This window comes from Camellia sinensis, chromosome 3 (assembly GCF_055761805.1).
Source record: "Camellia sinensis isolate YWXY chromosome 3, ASM5576180v1, whole genome shotgun sequence".
Taxonomy (NCBI): Eukaryota; Viridiplantae; Streptophyta; class Magnoliopsida; order Ericales; family Theaceae; genus Camellia; species Camellia sinensis.
Window position 1 is genome coordinate 41,468,358 of NC_138963.1, and position 24,982 is coordinate 41,493,339.

General features: G+C 35.1%; 1 protein-coding gene across 6 annotated transcripts; it reads left to right on the forward strand.

Annotated features, from left to right (window-relative positions):
* The first annotated feature begins 371 nt into the window (after positions 1-371).
* Positions 372-23,158, forward strand: LOC114297607 (uncharacterized). 6 transcript variants are annotated; one of them, XM_082919592.1, is made up of 19 exons: positions 372-717; positions 3,293-3,782; positions 6,507-6,598; positions 7,052-7,216; positions 7,315-7,717; positions 9,071-9,189; positions 9,282-9,354; positions 9,424-9,644; positions 9,744-9,788; positions 11,123-11,222; positions 13,673-13,864; positions 16,643-16,737; positions 16,840-16,933; positions 18,711-18,860; positions 19,648-19,776; positions 21,145-21,315; positions 21,826-21,885; positions 21,971-22,144; positions 22,664-23,158. In XM_082919592.1, exons 1-18 carry the CDS (start codon positions 677-679, stop codon positions 22,082-22,084), a joined length of 2,754 nt encoding a protein of 917 aa, XP_082775718.1. In that variant the 5' UTR covers positions 372-676; the 3' UTR covers positions 22,085-22,144; positions 22,664-23,158. The 6 variants fall into 6 exon arrangements, with proteins under 6 accessions (XP_082775718.1, XP_082775722.1, XP_082775723.1 ...); XM_082919596.1 differs by having other exon boundaries at positions 475-717; positions 19,648-19,808; XM_082919597.1 differs by having other exon boundaries at positions 475-717; positions 19,648-19,808; positions 22,667-23,158.
* Positions 23,159-24,982: the final 1,824 nt, after the last annotated feature.

A 24,982-nucleotide genomic window follows, 5' to 3' on the forward strand; every position in this document is an offset into this window, starting at 1 on the left:
ACAAAAATATAAAAAATATATTTTGCCCGAACAAACGTAGAATAATGTGCAGAGATGAGCTCTGCTACAGAGCCCGAAAGGGTTTCGAGCCAAATTTGGCTCGAATTTGAGAAGAAGGAGGAAAAAGAAGAAGGGAAGGAGGGGGAGGGGGAGGGGGAGGAAGGACTGGAAGGGACCTAAAAAATGGAGGAGGAGGGGCTGAGGCGAGGCAGATGCGATCGGCGGTGGCCGACGCGATCGGCGGCAATCGACGCAGGCGACGCGACCTCTCTCTCTCTTTCTCTCCCTCTTCCTCTGCATTGCAGAGATCGAAAATGGCGGAAAAAAAGAAAAAAAAAAAACAAAATGCCCAAAACGACATCATTTTGAGCATTCGGAACATTCGAACCAAGCAGATTCGGGCCCTCAAACATTTTCTGTGCAGAGATTGCTGGAAAAATGGATTATTATTTTTTCAAATTTTTTGGAAAAAAAGAAGCTAATTGGGAAGACGGCAGTTATATGTTGGGATCGTTCCTCCACGTCTACGGATAAACCCTCATTGCCACGGCTGCCTCTGCTTTCTCTTACCTCCTCGCCCGTGTCTTGACAATTTTCCCGTATCATCATTTCCCCCAATTCGCATGGTTTTCTTGCCAAACGCCTCAAATTTTTTCACTCATTTTCTCTCTTCTCAATGTCTCTCAAGTTGAATCATCACAGCCTCGCTTCCTCAAGGTCATAGCCAATTCTCTCTCTCTCTCTCTCTCTCTCTCTCTCTCACATTTCAATTTCAATTTTTTTTTTGGTTGCTGAGTAAGCTAGGGTTCTTAGTAGCTTTTGTGGAATTAGTCGTGTTAAATTTTGATATTTTTGGTATAATCTTGTTTGTGGTGGTATTAATAGGATTGTTTGTTTTTCTGATTTTTGATTTATGGTGTGTTTGATGATTGATGTTAGGAACTGTTTGAATTTAAACTGACAAGTGTAGTTGTGGGCTAATGTAAAATAATGTAGATTTTAGAAGAATTGAAGTAAAATTATATAGATTTTGTTCTCTGGAAGACTAATTTATTTTATAAATACTCACGATTTCATGAAATAGTGAGATTTTTCAAAGGTTTCGGGTGGCCAAAATACTAAATCCTGGAAATTGCATGAAAATGATGAAAAGTTTCAAAATTTTGGGGAGCAAAAGTTAAATTATTTAGATTTTGGATGGACTGCAGTATAATTATATAAATTTTGAAGAGGCCAAAATGTAATACTCTTTTATAAATATTCAAAATTGCATGGTAAAACTGAGATCTTTCAAAAGTTTGGGGGGTGGCCTCGGCTTGCCACCTCTATGCCCACTACTGTGTGGGTTATTGATTTGTGCAATGCCCATACTTGGTGCTCTACCTGACATACCAATCCTGTGTTTTTTCATGCCTCTTATTGTCATTTTCTTCACTTGCAATGCATTCATACTGACTTATTCATTTTTGAGATATTTGTTTTAATAATATTTTACTTCTTAAGTGCCCTCATTTTGGTTAATAAGGCATGATTAGTATTCCAGCTGTTTTATAATAATTTCCCTTCTTTTGATAGATATATACTGACATGGATAAGAGATTAAATCTATATTCTTCCTAAATCTTATTTAATTTTAAGTACATTTCTACATAAATTACAGCATATTACATCTGTATTCATGATGCGTACCCAAATCCCACAAAGCATAAAATTATTCAAAAATTATAATGTAATCTCTCTTGACACTTAAAAAATGGACCTAAGAATCCTATATAGGCTATAGAGTATAATAAGAAGAAAGAATTAAATGGAATCTTTTATTTCAAAACTTAAAACACTTTAATTTAAATTTTTTTATGCTTATTGTTAAAAAAAAAAAAAAAAATAGTTGTGGAACCATCGGAGCTGATTGGCTTGACCCATGTAATATTGAACCATATTTATTTCACTAAAATAGTAATAAATAATTCATGGGTGCAAGTTATTTTTACTTTAAATATACTTTAAGAGATGTATTATGACATTCGTTTGAAGAAAAAAGAGAAAAAGTAAAAATTTGTTGGGTCTGATTGTCCTATTAAAAATCTTTTGATCACCAAAACAACAACAAATCATGCATAGACATTGGTTATTTTTGTACTAGACACTCTTACAAGCATGGTTTTCAGACCCGGACCGGCCCGGCCGGTCGAACCGGGAACCTCTCCGGTCCGGAAAACCCTCAAGACCCGGGGTTGGCCAAAAACCGGTGTTATTAGTGAAAACCGGAATAACCGGTGGTCCAACCGGGAAAACCGGTGAACCGGCGCCGGTTCGGTGGACCAACCCGGTTGATTTTTTTTTTTTTTTTTTTTCGGTTTTCTTTTTTTTTTCTTTCTTTCTTTTCTTTCTTTCTTTCTTATATATTTATATATATATATATATATATATTATATCAAAATTTTGACTAAAAATTCTTACTTCAAGAGTCTCCTCTCATGAGGAGGAGTCTCATTGGAAGCTTGAAGAAATAATGAAAGTCTATTCCTATTTATAGGAAAACAATTGTTCAAAGAGAACCTAAAAATTGAATGTGGGATTCAATCAAATTGTTTGAATCATATTTGATTGGAGGGAAAGTTGAAAATTTTATTTCCCTCCAAAATTAAATCTAGCATTCAATCAATTTGTTTGGAGGGAATGTTAAATTTTTTTAATTTCTTTAAAACTAGTGACTTTTTTTTAACAATTATGACTTTATTAAATATTATTAGTAAATATTATGCAACACTTTTTTTTATTATTTCAGTAATTATATATATTTTTATTTATTTATAATTTATAATTATAATTTTAATTATATAATATTAATTATGACGTCACGGTTCGACCGCTTCGACCCGACGGTTGAACCAGTGACCCATCCACCCGGTCCCTTTTCCGGTTCGCTCACCGGTCCGGTTTTCAAAACAATGCTTACAAGTTGTATTATGTCATTTTAATTTAAGAAAAAGATAAAAAAAAGTACATAACAAATGGTGGAAGTTTTATCTATGAAGAAGAATACTGCATTATTATCAGATATATGAATGTAAATAAACAAGATTTGTAACTACCGACAAATATCTGTTTTAATGATCCCAAGTCAATATTACTGTACTGACCGGCTAAAATGGTGAAACCAGACTACCCAATAAGTAGCAAATCATGCCTGTAGATTACCAATTGTCTACAACCCTGAAATTGACCTGGTGTGATAAAATATTCATATATCTGCTTAGTTGGAGCTTATTCTTGAACTTTGTATTTTCAGGTCTTCGAATGCATTGGTCTCACAAAAACCAATTAGATCCTGTTTTTCCAACAAAAAGGTGGTTATCTTGGATGACCTTCTATTCAACTGGGGTTATTCAAGGAAAAAACGCCATATAAAGCTTGCTTTATTAGCTGATTGTAATTTGAACCTAAGCTGCAGATTGGTTGATTTTAGGAAAAATAGTTTGACCTTTTGTAAATCAAGGACGGGGCAGCTCTTTCGCTTTGCTTCTGCTGATGACGGTGTTACTGTCAACGGGAGTCCCCATGCAAATAGTAGCAATGATGTTGATGAAATAAGGGTCAAACTTGATCAATCACTGCAAATTAAAGATTATAGCGATGATCTTGTCCAATCACTACATGATGCAGCCAGAGTGTTTGAATTAGCAATTAAAGAACAAAGCTCATCATGGAAACTATCCTGGTTCTCAACCGCATGGTTTGGTGTAGACAAAAATACATGGGTGAAGGCACTATCTTATCAGGTTTGTCATTAAAATTGTTTTTGGAGCTATTGAGCATTATTATGGATGTTGTATATATCTTAATTGTCTATATTTTAGAAATGCATAAAATGCATCTCTAAAACATTGTTATGAGTTATCTCTTATGTTACATGGATTTGGGTACGAGTGTCGTGTGTGGGTGTGGGTATGCATCTAATTGTCTGATTCATTTAATTGCTATGTTCAAGATACGGGGATGTGGAAAATATTCATATTTCTCACTGTATTTTTTTTAAAAAATGAAAGTAAAAATTTCTAGCGTAAAATGATGCTTACAAGGTGTCATGGAGAATTTCATGCATAATATGGGAGTTTTATGCTTAGTTTTATGTTAAACTTGCATCACTAAATATACTTGCTAGGTAAATGTCTAACTACGCATGTCGGATGCATATCCCAAACCCTTACCCAAATGTTGAGTGTCTGAAATGGGTACTTCATACATTTAGAAGAGTAAATGTAAGATAGGTTATCTCATATTTGTAAGTGTTTTTATTGTCCATCCTATGCCAATGGATATTACTTTATGTAGCACGGATGCGGACACGGACACGGATACGTGACACGACACGGACACACCAACACATTAATTTTCAAAAAATGAGGGACATGACACGCTAAGGACACGTTAAAAATATATATATATATATATATATATTTATTTATTTATATAATATACCTCATATATATAAATATTTTTTTAAAATTATGAAAAAAAATATATAATTTAACATTTACTTAAAATTTAAACATTATAAAATCACGTTTACTCGCATGGCATGGCACACAATCATCAATATTAAAAAAATATAAATATACATATTTTGAAATAGTTATTTTGACCATTTAATTGGTCGGTGGATGCTTAGCTGTTTTGACCATTTGACTAGTAGGTGAAATGGTTGGTAGGTGACCTTTTGAATGATAGCATTAACTCTTTTCTTGGAGTAAACAAACATTGGTTACAATGGTTACAACAAGAAGAAAAGAAAGTAGTCCAGATCCAGATGTGAAAGGAAGCTTGGTCTTCTCTTCTCTACCTCTCTCTCTCTCTCGCTCTCTCTCTCTCTGTGTGTTACAACAAGATGTTTCTGCTTTCATCATAGTAGAAGCTTTGTTTTCTTCTCTCTCTCATCCCTGTGTTGCAGATGGATCTCGTCTCAAGTATGTCTCTGAACAGAGGCTATGGAGCTTCGATTCAGGGACTACTCTTTCTCCTTTCTCTCTCTGAGGCTAGGGTTTCGAAAAGCTTTAGGCGTGTCTCGAATGTGTCGATGAAGTGTCCGGACGTGTCTGAGATGAAAAAAGAAAAAAGAAAAAAGAAAAAAGAAAAAAGGAAAAAAGGGGACACGTCAGACGGCGTGTCGGATACGTGTCTACTACGTGTCGAACGCATGTCGGTGTCCGACACGTGTCGGACTCTGATACGCAGCTTTGGGAGGCGTGTCCGGGCTTCATAGATATTACTCCACCTTAATCACCCAGTTCATCTGTACAATTAAAATTCAAGCTTTAGCACACAATTAAACATTGATGAAAGGAATTAATATTAAAGGAGTGCAACATCATCTATACAAATCAACATAAATATGCACTTTTAGGAACTCATCATTTAACATGGGTACTTTTACTCAATTATAGGAACTTTGGACACATGTTCCATACTCATGTCTGGTGACTCTATTGAGTGTCTGAAATGGTTACTTCACATAAATAGAATGATGGAATGTGTCCCTCATCGCCTAAAGTTACCCCATTTGTGCTGGTTATAAGGCTCCAGTTTTCCTTTCCTTAATACCTAGACTTTAAGGAAAAGCGTGGGTTGAGTTTTTCAATTTGGTATTAGAGCTTAGTTGGGCCTGTGACTGGTGTGCCGTTTGTCAGGCTATTTTATGTTGTGATCTAGGAAGGTGTGTTGGAATGTGTCCCACATCACCTGGAGTTGCCCTATTTGTTTTGGTTATAAGACTCCAATTTTCCTCTCCTTAATTGAGGAGAAATGTGGGCTAGCCTTTTCAATTATATGTTAGAATGTGTCCCACATCGCTTAGAGCTGCCCTATCTGTGCTGATTATAAGGCTCTAGTTTTCTTCTCGTTAATACTTGAGTTTTAAGGAGAAGTGTGGGTTGGGCTTTTCAATTTGGTATTAGAGCTTGGTTGGGCCTGTGACTGGTGTGCTGTTTGTTCAGCTACTGTATGTTATGGTCTAGGAGGGTGTGTTGGCATGTGTCCCACATCATCTGAAGTTGCCCTATCTGTACTGGTTATAAGGCTCCAGTTTTTCTCTCCTTAATACCTGGGTTTTAAGGAGAAGTGTGCGTTGGGCTTTTCAATTTAGAAGAGTCCATATAACATATAGAGAGAATGACAATGAGTTGAGATATATCTAATCTTGCATAGTCTCTTCCAACGCAGCCTTAGTGCCTTTTTTCTTGTATAGAATAGTTTAGTAACGTATTTTTCTGTTTTCAGTGCTGAAATTTCTTCTTGATACACATCCATAAGCTAGTTAAATCTCATCTATAACTTTTATTTATGATTTGGTGAAGAGTGCCTTGGATTGTGAATCTTCACTCATTTATACCATTTTTTGTTTTGGGTAGGGTTTATGACTAATCAGTTCTTCAACATTTCTCTTTATTTTTCTTTTTTATTTATTTATATGCCAAACTTTGTTTACGTTGTTGAAAGATTTTCTTCAGGCTTCTGTGTATGCCCTACTGCAAGCAGCAAGTGAGATTTCATCTCGAGGAGATGGAAGAGACAGAGATATTAATATTTTTGTTCAAAGGAGGTACAAAATCTCTTTTATTTTAATTGTAACGGCATGGATCAATGTAGCTGGTTTTCTGATTTGCGCAAAACTTATTAGATCTCATTATTGTAGTCTACTGTTGAAGCCAAGGAGCTCAAATTATCTTCTATTGTATGTTTGGATCTATGGTTTGCTGCAGCTAGTTTTAGTTTCCATGTGCAAGATTTGATTTTTATGAGCTTTGTTTCTAATAGTTAGCAGGCCATATTCATTTTTGTTTATTTAAATATCTATATTTTCTATAAATTTGGTATTGTGAATTTTTTTGTCATCTTAATTTTGGGGTTTTGGCCATGAAGACTTGTGAATTATTTGCTGTAAACCGTTCTCACTTATTTCTCTGGTTGACTTGTTTTCATACTTCACTTTAATTATTACTACCCCTTGATATGGGCTTTTTGGTGTTGGTTAACTGCTGTTGCATTACTGTAGTTTGCTACGGCAATCTGGTCCTCTGGAGAGCGTAATAAGAGAGAAATTATCAACCAAGCAACCTGAAGCTTATGAATGGTTTTGGTCTGATCAAGTCCCTGCAGTGGTGACCACTTTCATTGATTATTTTGAAAGCAACCCACGCTTTACTGCTGCCACTGCTGTGTACGTAGTCACCTCATGTTTTTGAACATTAAGGCCTATAGAATGCTTGATGAATCTGAAATTACTTTAATTAATGACGCGATTCATTTCTTTACCAGGTCTGGCCAAGGAATGCCCTTCTGTTCAGGGCCATCAGGCAATGCAAATGACATATCACTCCTCGTGCTTGCCTTGAGTTGCATTGCAGCAATTGCAAAGCTTGGCCCAACAAAAATTTCCTGCTCACAGTTCTTCTCCATGATACCTGACTTAACTGGTAGATTGATGGAAATGCTGGTTAATTTCATTCCTATACGCCAGGCTTATCGTTCTATAAAGGATATTGGTCTACGTAGAGAATTTCTTGTCCATTTTGGTCCTCGAGCTGCAGCATGTAGAGTGAAAAATGATCGGGAAATGGAAGAGGTTGTATTCTGGGTGAGTCTAGTACAGAAGCAGCTGCAGCGAGCTATAGATAGGGAGAGAATGTGGTCGAGACTCACAACATGTGAAAGCATTGAGGTCAGCACTGAGGTTTTTATTTTTTATTTTTTTATTTTTTTTTTCAGCATGTGCAATTAAATATAACGTGTAGGAATTTTACCTCTGAAGAGGTGTTTCATCGATTGAGAGTTTATTAAGGGACCATGTAGCTATGCTTTGTAGTCTTAGAGACTAGAGCAACTGTTCTAAGGTGTAAGACCTCGAAATGTGTGAGGTGCCTTGAACATGAGGCATCAGGCTTGTGCCCGTTTTAACTATGAAAGAAAAATAATTTAGCATGAGAAAAATTTATCTCAGGTAAAGATATACCATGTTACATATTACAAGAAGAGGGATAAGCCAAATCACACAATCACAATCTCAAACTTGTTTTTTGGATGGAAAGATTACATAGATACTTATTAGTTTCCAAAGTTCTAAATCTACTATAGGATTGAAACAAATTAATAGAATACTTCGAATTTTTGACTAATAAAACTATTCTTGACCCAAAATAGTTGGCATATATACCTATTAAACCAAGAAGCACATACTCTCTCTGTCATATGTTTAGCAAATTTTGATATTAATAAAATTTCCTTGATTTCTAAAACTTAATATAATGAAAATCAAGTCTGTCTAGCAGATGTAAGTATATAATGCAGAATAAGACTAAAATGCTAAACTTGATTACACAAGGTCCTAAGTAAGCCCTGTGTGAAATTTATACTTTACCCTAGTCTTCTTTGTATGCTGTTTTTCAGCTGGGCATCTTCTTGTGGTTGGTTGGTGGAGATATATTCAGGGGTTGTATTCATGCAGTTATCATTTTCACAAAAATTTTATCTAATTTTTGCCAGACTGAATAGCCCTGAGATTATAGAATTTGACTATGACAGAACACTGCGAAAACTAAAAAGAGCTCTTGGCAATTTATTCTGAAGCTCCATTTGTAAATAAAAAATTAATTTAGATGGAGAAATTGCTGCTGAAACCACACTAGTAAAGTTCCTAATATGATCATTATAAAAAAAATGATTTTGAGAAGTCTGTATGTTTTATAACATAGTGTTGGCATAATATGGAAATAAGAATAAATGAAGAATGAAGATATGTCTTATTTCTAGCGGTAGATTTGGAAATGGTGCATATTTATTCCTTTTATCTATTTAGCTATTGTGCAATTATCATCTTAATGCTGGGGTAGGTTTAGTTTCTAGAAATGAGAATTTTATAGGAGCACTATGGAACATGTGATCATATTAGCTGTACAAGAGATTAAAATATTTTGCTTAATTGTATATTTTGTTAAAAAAATTTCTCATGCAAGTTCTTGCAATGTTTTGATCATGTCCGAGATGTTTTCTAAAAGTCAATGCTGGTATATTTCAGGTGTTGGAGAGAGATTTGGCTATATTTGGATTCTTCATTGCCTTAGGGAGAAGCACACAATCCTTTCTATCTGCAAATGGTTTTGATGTTATAGATGAACCTATTGAGGGCTTCTTAAGGTATAAGTTTTGATATTTAATTTTCGATTAGCTTGATTAGTATTCTTCACTACAATTCAATGATGCAAAATTTTCTTCTCTCTTTAAAGCAGATACCTTATTGGGGGCAGTGTGTTATACTATCCTCAGCTTTCCTCAATAAGTTCTTATCAACTGTATGTGGAGGTTAGTGTCTCTGAAAATCATATAACAAGATATTGTGGTTTAAATCTGATTAGTACATTCATATGATAGGTAGTCTGTGAAGAGCTGGAGTGGCTTCCTTTTTATCCGGGCATTACTAGCACTTCGAAACGCTTGCATGGCCATAAAAGTAAACAAGAAGGTCATCCAAATCCTGAAGCCATCCCCCAAGCATTAGATGTTTGCTCTCATTGGATTCAGAGCTTTATTAAGTATAGTAAATGGCTGGAGAACCCTTCTAATGTTAAGGCGACAAGGTTTCTTTCTAGAGGGTATATAAACTTATAATACCTGATTGATTAAAGTTAATGGGCTGCACTGCATTTCTTATAATCATCTAAACAGTGTTGTCTATATGTTTACTGTTTTAGGCACAACAAATTGATGGAGTGCATGGATGAACTTGGGATACGAAAGTAAGTTGAATGAGGCCTTGACCTGATCTCTCTTTCTTTGTGTCTCACATGCACACACACCACAATATGTTACCATTGAAGTTTGTAATGTACTTAATCTAAATCAATAGTAAAGTAATGGAAATCTAAAATGCATAGGGAACTATATAGATATCTACATGCCCATATGTTAATATTGCATCATTGTGGTGCAACTTCCAATTTACACTTGAAACTTATGTTTTAAGGCAACATTAATGACAATACAATTAATATAGAGATGCCTGTATGACAATTCATTTGTTTTCCCATTATTACAAACTTGTAAAGTTTTTAGAATTGTTGAACTTACAGAATCTAACATATCGTGTTTAAAGCTAATGTGTGTGGGTAGGTGAGGGGTGTTGGTGTGGGTATGTAAGAATCTTCGTTTGTTGTCTCCTCCATAGATAAAGAGTTATAAATTGATTCCAAATATCAATTGCTAGCATATACAAATTCATGGGATCAAACATACCCCAAGTGTATTGATCATATTGGTCGATTAGCTTTTATTTGGTAGGAAAATATGACTTGGCAAATGCATGGCTATGAAAATGAGAGTCATACTCTGGGGGTAAGGGTGAAGGAGAGACTCCTGGCCTTAAAGATATTTGAGATACCGTATACAACATAAAAGGAGTGACAGAAGTTAATTTTAATGATCATGAGAGTGTCCTTTGATTCTGATGATCTCTCGATGTCTTAAAAAGTACTTGTATATTCTTTTTTATGTAAACACCATAACAGTGAAATTACTATAATTTTTGAAGTGTCTTCTAGAGTTTCATGCCTTCGAGCACTATTATTTAACGAGGTTGTTAATGTTTATTGGATGAAGCACCATGAGCATCACGACACTAATGATACCCATATAAGCTTCGGCTCCTATTTCTGCCAAACCTTTTACCTGCCTTGTTTGAATTATATGCATTTGTGTAGCTTTGTTTTTGTTCTGATTCTTTCTTTCTGTAGTGAATCAATTGGGATCTGCTAATTTGGATTTATAGTGATTTGGTGGATTCCAACTGCATTTTTGCAGTTGGAATTATATGCATTTGTGTAGCTTTGTTTTTGTTCTGATTCTTTCTTTCTGTATTGAATCAATTGGGATCTGCTAATTTGGATTTATAGTGATCTGGTGGATTCCAACTGCATTTTTGCTGAATACTTATACAGGTGTACGATGGGGATATGCCTGTTTTGATCTGCAGTAAATCTTAAGAATTTTAATTTTTTATTGTAATTTTCTAGTTTTTGTCTTACAAGAAAAATAACAGTTGCAATAAAAGCTTATTTGAGAAAATGTGATGCAGGAATGAAATGACTGAAGGCAGTGGTAGGCAATCTATTGAGAGGACTGGATCTGGAACATATTCACTGATTGAGAAAGAGCCAGATTCTTCTTTTGATAAGGTCACCCTTAAATTGATTTTTTTCCTTGTGTAACACATTAGTCAGAAATGTTGTAATTTTCTTAGTTTTGGCACCTTAGGTAATTCCTTTCCATATCCAGTTCAACCGTAAACATCAACATTGGAAACCATCTTACTTAGATTTCCAGAGGAGAAAGAAGACCTTCACCATTAAAATGACACTGTTAAATCTTGCAAGAGTATGTTATATTTTTGAAGTTGCACATCGGAAGTAGCTATCACATTTTTGAATCCTTAAGATGTTTGAATTTGCAAGTGGCAACCATGTAGATATTTCCATTCTATTCCTGATGCACCATTTCACTTGTTTTTGGAAACTTTGGGTAGATATTCATGCAGTCCATAGATTTTTTATTGCATTGTTAGCTCCTTCAGTTCCTCTTTTTGATAGAGAGTAACCCCTATCTTCATCTTGTTACTAGTGAGGTTAGGATCTCAGCCATCATAATAGGTGGAAGATGAATTAAAAAATAATCAGCATGTGGGGTTTGTCTCTTGAGCCTAAGTGTGTAAAAGGTTGAAGGAAAGAAGACCCAGGGAGAGATATTGTGGAGTAGATTGGAGGATCATGAAGGATTGTAGATTAGAGGCTAGGATTATGGGTTCATCAAGGTTGCTTGGCTTGCTTTCAAGGGAAGACAGCTATTTGTTGACCAATCTTAGAGAGGATGTTTCCCTAACACCCGACACCTGGAAAGAAGCATCATATCTGTGACATGCCATGATAAAACCCTCCGATGTATCATTTTCGTGGTGTATTCTGTTTATGGGCTTCTTTTTCTTTATATTATTTTATTTTATTTTTTTTGGGTCTGGGCTATATTAGTTGGGCCCCAGGTATTGGGTTGGTTGCTGTCTAGTTTTGGGTTGGGTTGGATGTAATGAGAATTGTGGGCTGTGGTATGCCTTGTTGGTCAGGTTTTGGTTGGGCACCATGGAAACATTTCAATAACTTCGATAATATGTCTTTAGTACCTGGTTTTCTCACTCTCTTCAAGGTTTTGTCAAGCTGACAAAAACTTGTAACTCTTATTACTTTCTCTCCTGACTTTACTTACAATAACAAAAATGTTATAAGGTTTCATAATTTAAATAATCAGTTTTGTCACAGTATTCGTTGATGACCTTCAATACAAATCAGTATGGCAATGCAATTCAATATTATACACTGATAGAAAATTACAATATAATCACAAGCATGGTTGTTCGTGTAAGAAATCTTGGAGAAGAGATATATTATTGTATAGATCAATTACAAGGTTGAATCTCTTAATGGAGATACAAACTAAACATGATAGGAAAGAATCAAAATAGTAAACTCTGTAGTAGGAAACTCCAAGCCTAATTACAGTGAGAAAAAGCTAATACTAAATATGTAATATACATTCACAGTTAGAATCTTATGATCCACAATTCGATTCATATGATTTGTTATGTGTTTCAATCAAAAACGATTCGATTCATGCCATTGAATCTTAAATTGAGTGAATCTTAAAATTTAATTGCGATTACTACGATTCAGTTATGTTTCTATAAAGCATTAAATGTCAACATTTTTGCAAAATAAAAATAAGATCAATTAATATACATGACTTTATATGTATATATTCATATATATAATTTAGTTATATTGATATTTCATTCATTTCGTTGGGCGGCGGATCAGGCTTTAGGGACGTATGTAGAGGGGAAGTAGAAGTGGGGACGGTAGGGAACTTCTCTTCGTTCCACTTGCTTGTGATTTTAAAACTATGTGTATATTTATATATACGTATATAAAATTATATATTATGTTAAATAAGGTGAATCTTATAAATCACAATTTGATACAATACGGTTCACTAAATCACAATTTGATACAATACGGTTCACTATTTTAGAAAAAAATGATTCATGATTTGATTTGCAATTTAACAACAATGATCACGAGAAGGATAGACGCTAATAAAAAATACTCATGAAAAAATGAAATTGGTAAATTGTATAGTGTACAGCATGTAAGATAATTACCAAGTTTAATTACAAAAAAAATAAATAAAATAGAAAGGTAATATGATTAGAAAGTTTGATGCAGCAATACTGCATGGGTGAATTGCAGGGCCGAACAAGATTTGGATATTAAGTATTTGTAAATGTCCTGCGAGTACAACATTCATTGTTATATTTATTGTTAATTGTTCACACGACCAGCTTATATGTTATGTCAACAACTCGTTTCAACATTTGTGTAGTAAAGTTTTGCATTATGTACACCTGTCAGTTTTCATTTTTGTTTTTATCATTATTCATGATTGGAGTGATGTTTAGCCCTTATAGATGGGTTTTTCAATTCCGTTATTGTTCCAGTCTTTGTTCTTGCCTTTGTATCTTTAGCATTCCATAAACCTTTCTTATGATGTAATTTTGAATGACTTTGGCATTTGGCTTTAGGCATTGGAGAGTGTTGAAGATGCCTTGCTAAAGCTAGAGGAGTTACTTCAGGAGCTTCATGTATCAAGCTCTAGTTCTGGAAAAGAGCAATTAAAAGCTGCTTGTTCTGATCTTGAGAGGATAAGGAGACTCAAGAAAGAAGCTGAATTTCTTGAGGCATCTTTTAGAGCAAAGGCAGCTTCCCTTCAGCAGGTATGTTTCTGAATTTCATTGAAGGATAACATGCATCCTAGAACTATTTGACTGACAGGGACTGTATTCTACACCCTTAGTTTTCTCCTGACCTAGCATATGTATAAGCTGTCAATTTTTTTTGCAAAGTTCTCTACAGAGGGAAGCTTGTAGAACCAATAGTTGCAACAAGAACAAACATGAGCACACTCAAATAAGGGAACACTTCTCTCTATGAGTTAATCACCAAAAACTATATAGCCTAGAGGCTTGCACCCAAATTTATAATAATAAGAGAAATCCAAAATCAAATAGGTAACACCACAAAAGGCAATTCCTTGTTCATTAAGCTAAAATAAAGAAGGGCTAGTGATAATTCTACGTACTGGTTTGATGGATCCACACAAATGTATGACATTCGACATATTTGTCATCATAATTGATCACGTTTATCTTCTTCTTTTCCTCTCTTCTCAAGAAGTTGCCCTCTCCCTTTATCTCTCATCCTCTTCCCTTTCCCATCTCTTATCAGCTTGCCTCACTCTCATCCTTTTTTTCCTTCTCTCTCCCTCTCTGTATCTTACTTGTCCCAACCATAAATTGACGACCATGTCTCAGTCTCTCCATAATTATTTGCATTCTCGTTATATTTCATAGAGCGGATCCACTTGAATTAGAAGGAAGTTGAGTAAGATTTGATTATATTGGAAAAATAAAAAGACAATGATGCGGAATCCATTCCAACGAGGTCGATGATAGTCTCCAGGAGAATGTTGTTGGCACTGCTGAATGTGATGAAGTTTGCCCAACTTTATGCAGAGGTAGGATGAACAGCCACCGAGGATGGAGAGGTGTTGTGATTGTTGGATTTTCTATCTCTCTAAATAGTTTTTCTTCAACCAAGCCCTCTCTTGTCTCTGTGCCATAGACCAAATGTCTCTGCACTAAACCTCTTGCAAAAATCAAATTGATAATTTAAATGGGAATTGGCTACCCTGCAGTTGCGATTACTTACAGTATACAGCAGGAAAGAAAAAGAAGACAGCAGAAAAGAGTGAAAGCAAATGACAGATACAGAAAAGAACGGGTGAGATGAGAGAGAAAAGGAGTCATGTTAGTTGTGAGGGCTAAAATGTCTTGTGAAATAAATTTCCGTGGATCCATCAAATTGTTTCATGGCATTATCACCACCCTAATAAAAAATTACAAAAAATAACAAATTTGAGTTGAGTTCAAATTTGGATACTAGAAATTTAAAGAAACATGCCAAAACAAAGGAGAACCAAAACAGAATTTTCTGGACAAAAGAAACTGTAAAAATAAAACTTTCCTAAAATGGCATCTCAAAATTGAGGGCCATAACAATGGAATTTGCTCTAAAAGTGCCTTAGATCATGGAGAAACAGTGGGTCTTGATCATTGAGCTGTTCCAATTGAACATGGGCCTTTCGAAGCTAATTTGCCAACACTAGGCTGTGCACATATTTACTGTTTTGCAACACTGATCCAAATGCTCTTAATATGTCAAAACAAGACGATCTGCATCTGTTCTGTTGTGCACATGTTGAAAATAGTTAACTTCTATTTTTTATGTAGTTTTGATCCAAGAGATTGCTCGAGTAGCAGAGATATATTTTTTTTTCTTGCTATTACAAACAAATTAAATATCAAAAATAAAATTTTGTAATTATGAATGCCAAATATGCCCCCATTACATGAATCAAAACATAGTTACTGCACATTACCTATACAAAAAATTATATACCAAATATGGCAGATAATTAAGCGTATGTTTTTGTTGTGAATGCATAAAAAATAGAATTACTCCCTTCATGTTGTCTTGTCCACGTAACTGACCAAATAATGACACATTCTTTAGTACAAAAGTAAACATCATCTATTGTTTTTCCAAATTTGGCCTAGTTTCCTTTTTGGATCATGGGGCTATTCAAATTGATTCATGCACAATAAGAAGTCTCTGCAGATCTGATCAACTTTTACTTCACCACCATTATTTCATGTCAGACATTGCACTATGTAATATTTCACATGCCAGGGCAGAATCAATTTAGTGTTCTTCATGCATCATTCGTCATTCTTGTCCCACTCTCTTAGGACAGTTATTGGACACTTGTACAACTTCACAAAAACTATGACAGGCTGACTACCTATGCTAACAATCAAATTAGATCTCTATCTTTAACTTCCTCATAAAATTTCAATAGATGGAGTAATTTTTTTATAATGAAAAGTAATTTCAACAAAGGAGGACTCTGTCCACAAAATCTCTTTGTGGAGCATTTTGAAAGCTAGTTTTCTCCGTTCCATCATTTCTTCATTATAAAGAAACCTTTATGGAATATTTGAAGGTTCACAATTGCCTTATGGAATCTCCATATGAGCTGCCTTGCAATTGCCTATCTGTGCTGCCCGTTTATAAAGTACTTAAAGATTTTTGCTATGGCTGTATGGGAGTTTGGGAACGTTTGAGGTGTCACTTCTAAACATTATAGCTATGTTAGTTGCAGATGGCAGAATATATAGTAGTGCATCAGCAATATGACCTGGAAATGTGATTTTCTCCAGTGCACTGAGCAGAGTGTTATGCTTGCATTGAAAACCCATTTACAGTGCTTTCTTAAATTACTTTATTGTTTCCAGCAGAGGGTTTCATCAACGCTATGTTTTGCCCTCAGATTTAAATTTTTGTTATGTGTGTGATATCCGGCATCTGTGCTTCTGGATATTATTGTCTATTTTCACTTTTGCTAACTCAAGACTTTTGGATTAAACAACTAGGGTGATGATGATAATGGTCCCCCTTCTTCCATGAATGAGCAGCAACAACACTCCAAAGTAAAAAATAGAAACAGTGCTAACGTTGTGAGCAAGAGGTAAATGAAATACTTGCCTGCCACTTTAATCATAACATACTTATGGTGAACCTGCTACTTTCATTCTTTTGTTTTATCTTATATATTGATATCTTTCTTCAGAGTTGTCAGCAACCCTAGTCGGTTATGGAACTTTCTTGTGCCACGTCCAACCAGTAGGTCTGACCCTGGGTCATTATCAGTTGCAGATGGAAATGTATGCTTAAATTGACTCTATGGCTTATTGATTGTTGTACATTTATCTATTTTATATATTGAATTATATATTTCTTCATTGATATTTCAAGGCATTCAAATCCAAGGCATTATTTTAAAGTACAAGTGAAGTATTATAAAAATAATGGATTACTTGCATGTTGATTCTATTTCAGTAGAGCTGGCTCAAATCTAAATAAGGGTTTGATATGGAATTAAATGCTAAATATCCTAACCCTGTACCTATTCTCTATCTCTACTAGTTTAGTTAGAGCCAAGTCGTCTGAAGTTACGTCAACCTAGTTGATTAGCTTCTCTTTTTTTTTTGTGTGTGTTGAGATAACTCGGTATTTGGCCCCTTGGACTGACTAATCTGGAGGACCAACCTACCGTCCACTTGTGGGGGTCGTAATTAAAGCCAGGGCTTTGTCTTGTATGGACATGGCCCCAAGAGATTGCACCTATGAGGTTTCGAAGAACCTGAGACCTTGGAGGGAGTACAACCCCAAGGCCCCAAGCCTTGACCACCAGGCCAACCCCTTAGGTTTAGTTGATTAGCTAACAGCATGCATTGTTATGAATATCAGAATGAACACATAGGTATCTATCTATGTATGAACATCATATGTGACCAGTATGTTTAAAATTTAGAAACATACATGAAGTTACATATTTTATACATAAAGACATATACATTTCCATGATATATCGTATCTTGTATCTATCTATCTATCTATATATGTACATCATGTGCATACATATGAAGTTAGTATTTGATCTAAATTTAGATCCAACGCGTTGGTCATGGATGCAAGATACAATTAGAAGTGGTTCAAGTGAATACTGACAAAATAAAGATTGAAGGAAACTAGAGAAGATCAATAAAGTGTGTTGGATCACACCCTTGTGAGAAAGCAATCATTTCTAAAGAATATTGAAGACAGATGGAAGTTTCTTTGAATATTCTTCAAGAATAAGTTGACATATTCGAGACCAAGGTATTGGCCTGGTGGACTAGGCGCTCTCTCATTGGGTGTGATGCCTGAGTTCGAGCCTCACCTCGCAGTTTTTCCTTCCTCTATTCCCCTCCCGCCAATTATAAAAAGTTAGCTTATTCATCAACTTAATTTTTGATGCAATAATGGGACCAAATGAGAACTATGCTATCCTAGTAGAAACCAATGCTGCTGCATCTGAGAGCCTACTTGCAAGTGTAATACCTTCCTGTCCATTGTTTTTTACCCTCACTTGCTGTAGAGAGGCCATCAACTTGATGGCTTATTGTCGTTCTTAAAGATTTGAGTTTTGCCTTTGGAGGTCATATGCAAAAAGATATCATTATTCTCTTCCATGTAATGTGAAATGGCACTAGTCATGGTAATGATCACACTGCCTTTCTGCACGAGTTTCATGTGGCATTCAGAGTTACTCTGTTGATATGGTTGTTATTCCATCAAACTTGAGGCGGAGGGTTAGTGTTTAAATGTCACAGAAAAGACGTAAATGGAGATTCTTCTCGCACCATCTCCCCAGTTACACAATAAGCTATTATAAAATGTATTTTGCTCTTTAAAAAAAAAAAAAATGCAACTTGACATTGAGCCTAAGTCTGAGGTTTCATCGGCCCTCTGCGTATCATGTTCTGGTTTAAGGCACTCCTATTTCTTATAATGCCTGTTATTTCAGACTTTCACTTAAGACACCAACTTGGGGAGTTCAAATATCAATAATTTTAGATTTGAGTTGAAAATTATTTGGAATTGCTTCTTTGTGTGCAGGATGATGAATCTTTTGAGAGGATTTCATTTGGCACATGCATAGCAGACTCACAATCAAATGAAATTCAACGTTTTGAACTTTTAAGGAATGAGCTAATAGAACTTGAGAAAAGAGTCCAAAGAAGTGCTGACCGATCTGAAAATGAAGAGGTATCTCTTAATCATCTTATCATGCTTGTATTTAACATTCTGTCATAGTATATTTACTACATTAGGTTCCTATTTCCCATTTTGTTCCTTTTTTTTTACTTTCTCCCTCGTACTCTTATTTATGGTTTCACCATGGAAACCCAAGAGCTTGTCATACATGCATGATTAGTTTAAAAAGTTGAGTGTTGGAAACCCAAGTGCTTGTCAACAGATATGCATGATCGGGCGTTGATTGCAACATCACCTTGGCAAGTGAGAGGGAGGGGAGTGAGGGTTCGTTAAATTAAGAAGTTGGAGTAAATTAAAGGTGATGGGCTGAAGGCACAGAAAAGATACCAATCTATAAGATGGGTTGATCACAGTCATTAGATTTCCATGAATCCTTTCTAATTAAATGTGGCAAAGTAAGAAAGGTCAAGATGTGAAAGTATACTGGGCTCATTTTACTTTCCGTGAATTATTTTACATAGGATGACACCGACCAAATTAGCATATATGCCTTGGACAAGAATAAAATTACCACGTTAACTGTTCCTATTTACGGTCCTTGAGGAGTCGATGCCAGACCTGCTCATGTTTGCTCATATATTAAACGAGCTTTAAGTTTGGTCTTGAGATGATTTATTTCCTAAAGAAACAAGCCCAGCCCTAAGATTCTGCACCGCTTGGTAAATCTCTCTAAATTGATGCATGTAGATTTCATCATTGTAAAGTTGCTTTCTTTCTTATTGAGATTGCACTTGGCTTATTATCTAGTTACATCGATTTTTTAATGCATTTCTTTCAGGAGGAAATTAAAATGACAGCTGATACTGCCACCTATACTGACGAAGCTGAAGGTAGTCAATTAGTCCCTGTTCAGAAGAAAGAAAACATAATTGGGAAGTCATTGGATAAGCTTAAAGACACCGGCACGGTATCAATATCTTACCACTCTATTAGTTAGAGGTAGATTTATTAGTTATATGGTAGCCTTTTTTGATGTTTCATGTATATGTATCACATTGATGAGCTGGAGCGCTCCACCTGATGTGTTTGAGTGAGATGATGTCCCTTGTTGAGACCGTCTGGTCTGTTGATTGAAACTATTTGATCTGTTGATTAATATAGTTTTATCTATCAAATGAAGTAAAGTCATAATGCATACATATGTTGCCTGGCTTTCTTACATGGACGTTTCAAAATAAATCAAATACCTATGTCGGACAGCCGACACTTGGACAAGGGTAAGGAATATATGTTACACTATCGTTACATGTATAATTGCTATAAAATGATTAAAATGCCTTTTTGATACTATATGTTATATATAACATCATTTTATCCAACGTAATAAATTAAAATTATAGAAAATATAATATTTTTTTGCCAAGTCCATGTATACTTAAATTTAAAGTTTGATGTGTCCAACCTGTAGATACATGCCTGACACCTGTACCCGAGTCCACGTAACTTAATTGCCCATTTCTCAATTCCATATTTTGGGGATTTTTTTCTAGTCCAACACCTTACCTGCTGGTTTGAGCAGTCCACTTGTGACAGGTTGGGTCAGTCTACCCAATATATGAACCCAAAATCAAAGCTTTTCGTGGGTCAATTAACTTCTTATAAATACTGGATCTAGATGAGGTGTTTGAAGAGTAGAAGTATGGTGATTGATTGTTACAGTGATGATATCAAAGTATGGGAAGGGTATACGATTTTTGTTTCAGGAATTATAACAAATGATGCAGTTATGTGGCAGTGAATTCATAAAATGTTGTTGGACTCCGTTAAACATATGATATATAATATATGTACAAGTTACAAAAAATTTTCATGTTTACCTATGATTTAATGGATGACACTATGCCTTTTTGTTAGCCACATCTCTATTAGGAGACTAAGGTGGCCCACATGCCACGGGGCAATTGAGATAAAGTTGACTGCCCATTATTTGTTAGTGGTGGTTATCATAACTAGTCTTGGAAAAAAAGGAAAAAAAATTATCCAGACTCCCCACTGGATTTAAGCACATGCACAAACTGCACATGAATGCAAATGCAGTGTGGTGAATGTGAATTAGTTTTATGCATTGTGGTAAAAAAAAAGTAATTTTTTTTCTTATTTTTCACTGATAGTGAATGTGAATTATTTATTCTTGAATGCTCTGTGGTGTATGGATTCAATGTTGGGAAGTGATTCAACAACTCATGAAAATAATAAATCTGTCTTCCTGTTGAAAGTGTTTTCTGTTTTGAAACTGATGCTTTAAATTGATGGTCATCTTGTTATTTATAAGCAGGATGTTTGGCAAGGGACTCAGCTTCTCGCTATCGATGTTGCTGCAGCTATGGGGCTGCTTAGAAGGTTCCTAATAGGAGATGAATTGACACAGAAAGAAAAGAAAGTTCTCCAAAGAACTTTAACTGATTTAGCATCTGTAGTTCCTATTGGCTTTCTCATGCTCCTTCCTGTGAGTTCTAATCATGAAACTTCAATATTATATGAGCACTTCTTAAGTTATCTATATTTATTTGTATCAACGTGTTTGTTTACATATACGTAGAGGATCATTAAAAACTAATATGAACTCGGGGAGCCTATTGCACTATTGTTGCAACAATCCTGTTCCATATCGAAAATTTGCATGGGTGATCTGGGGATAGAAGGCAGCACTAACTTGCTACTAAGTAACTTGGGCTTAAACATTTTAGGTCATGTTCGTAGACCTCTTTCTTCCAAATACAACATAAATGATATCAAAATTTGGCCAATGTAATCTGTTGGGGCACATATTGCAGAACCTCGGCTATGTTTGGCTGGGGTAGGATATGAATGTTTGACCAAAATAATGTGACTCATGTGGATGTTGATCAGAATTTTCTCAAACAAAATCTGTTGCTTTTACTCTGTCTCATTCCTGCTTTTTGAAAATGACATTACCATGTAATCTTATGTATGAACCACTATGAATGTGCAACAGGTTACTGCAGTGGGTCATGCAGCCATGTTGGCCGCGATTCAGAGATATGTACCATCACTGGTGTGTATTCAAGGACCGACTTTTCTAGTTTAACTGCTTAAATGGAGCTCAACCCTGACTTATCCGGTACTTCGTTTTCTTGCAGATACCCTCGACATATGGACAGGAAAGATTATATCTGCTAAGGCAGCTTGAGAAAATGAAAGAATTGGAAATGACAGAGATGAACCCCGATGAAAGTGCCGAGGAATTACCCTGAATAGAAGTGTCTCAACTACGTTCAACCCTCCAAATCTTCAAATAAGTTCTTTAATGCAAGGTAACCACTGGTTTTCATTTTACATTCTGTTTGTTTGGACGGAAAATATTTTCCAGCATTTGATGTAATGGAAAATGAAAGTCAATGAAAAATGTTTTAATGGTCAACAGAAAACAAGCTTATTTGAGTGGAAAGTGTTTTTTACTTTTAAGAGATAGAAAATATTTTCCGAACTAAAGTTTTACTAATACTATGACACTACCATAGCCACCATCACCACTTCCATCCCGCCACCACCACCCAATGCCATTGTCACGACCATCTCCTCTATCCCACTACAGCACCGCCACCACAACGCCACCTCCACCACCACTGCCATCACAACCTCCATCTCCACCTCCACCACCGCCACCACTAATACAACCATTAGAACGTTAGTTTCAAGGACACAAACATAGGCAAGTATTTTCTCCGGAAAATATTTTCTGAAAAAAGTTATCTGTAGAATCTTTTTCATTGAAAAATGTTTTTCAGCCAAAACAAATGGAACATTAATCTGGTTGTGAATCCCTTTGACAGTAGGTGAGCATACAGAAGTTCATTCCATGTGTATGGAACTCCAGGTAGGCACCAATGGCTGCAGTTTTGCAGTGCATCAACTGGAGTGCCTGGCTCGGGATGGCTTGATGGCTGACCCTCACTCCTAAATTCTTGTCAGATATGTAATGTGCAAGAACTGCACTTTTTCCATCAAAAGTGCATCAAGAAATAAACAGGTTATTTGGTGGCTTGGCTTCCATCTTTTGTGTAGTCCTTTTCTGTTCCTGCAATTTCAAGTCAAGAGCCTCGGGTTATTATACAGAAGCCCACATAGGTGACATATAACCATTCAGGGTGGCTTTGCTAGCAAGATTAAGGAAGATTGATATTTTGTTGATGCTTATAATGTTATTGCATATATAGGTTTTTCACATGTAATTTGAACAGAATAAAGTGAGTGCTATACACAGAGAGGGTGTATGAAGCACGTGTTTAGGCATATCCCACTTAATGTGAATGGTGACATTATTTGCATTTTACTCGTGCCATTTGCTATTTCTCAAGGGCTTTCCTGCATTCTAGAGAAGATGATTTACAAGTTAAAGGGCATGTTTAGCGTAACATTTCTCAATCTGAAAGTTGATAATCAGAACGTAAGAGTTAAAAGCACTCATTCATCAGTTTTTATTTTATACAATCAACTTTTTTTGGACTTATTTAAGTTTTTTTTTTTTTTTTTTTTAATATGTTACAAACAAAAGTCGCACCAACCACTAGCACAAACTTCCAAAGTTTAAAAACTATAAGCAACCTCTATAAATTATACCAAACACGACACTTAGCTCGGCCCTAATGGTGCTTCAGGCATGTCGTGACAGGAAGTTTAGAGTATCACCAAGCAAGAAGCCCTGTAGTACTCAAACTGTGAAATTGTGTTCCTCAAACCACATTGAGAGGAAGACTGTTCGGTTATAGGATTTCCATTACCTTCATAGATTGTGGACTGCCGTTAAATATGTGACGAGAATTAGGGTAAAACTAATTATTATAAAATAAAATTATCTAGTGCTGTAAAGTAGGCTGAATAATCGTTAAAAGCTACACTCCACTATTTTCATGTTTGAAGAAAAAAGAATTTCCTTGGTACAAGGTTAAAAGCTATTTCCTTTATTTTCATGATCCTCAAGTGATACAAATGCCAATTAGAGTTCAAAACCCCCGTCAATTATTTTAGATCTCCTATTTCTTTGAATTTTTACTTATAAATTTTGAAACTTTTAAAAAAAAAATTTCCTCCAAATAATACTAAAATTATCCTTATGAAAACATTCTACTCATTTAATTGAATGCACACTTTCACACCTTAAAAAGCCTCTCTCCCAAAAGCCCTAACAAAACCCATGAACATGATTACTACTTAATTTCTACATAGTTGTTCATGACTTGAGAAAATAAATATAGGATTTTTTTTGTTGTTAATTCAAAATTTTCCTTTTGTGGGCTATGGGATCCACGAGTTTGGATTTGTGATATCTCAGGTGGGTTTCTTTGAATTATTTAACAGTTTCAATTCTTTTTCCTTATCTTACCTGGGTTTTGTAATTTTAAAGTTTGAAAAAAGTTCATTAATAATGTTCGGTTACCTGTTCCCGAACAAAAAGAGTAATGTTCGGGCTTGTGTTCTCGAATTTCGATCATATATTCGAGAGTTCAATCCTGAAAAAATAACGAATAATTTTTATTATTTTTGCCATTTTTCAGTAAACTTACCTCTACAATGCCAATTTTCTCTGAGCTAAGAACACCATCAAAATTATAAATCTTCTCTAAGCTTTTATTGTTGTACTCCTCTCGTCTCATGGAGTTGTATTTCTCGAAAAAAAATTTACTTCTTGTTATTGCCGAAAAAGTGTAGATAATCAAATGGTTGCCACCGTTACTGCCTAAAGATTTTCAAGGTTTTGAGGGTGAGTAGGTTTTGAAGGTGAGATTTGGAGAAGATGGATGAGTATGATGGAAGTGGGTGCTCTCATAAATTCTAACTCATGATGTAATGGGTATATAGGCTTAATTGTGAGATGGGGTATCTCAAAATTATTAGGGTAAATTACAAATACACCCCTGAGGTTTGATTAAAATACGAATAGCCCCCTATGATTTTAAAAATTACATTCCATCCCCTGAGGTTTCTAATTTCATAACAAATTGTCTTTTTTTTATTAATAAATCAATAAGTCAATTAACAATTTTTAATGATGTTAAAAATATATTTCAATTAATGATTTAGGTAATTTTATTATTGTATAGGAGAACAATTATGAATTTTATTTTTTTAGTTAATTCTGTTAAATAAAAAAT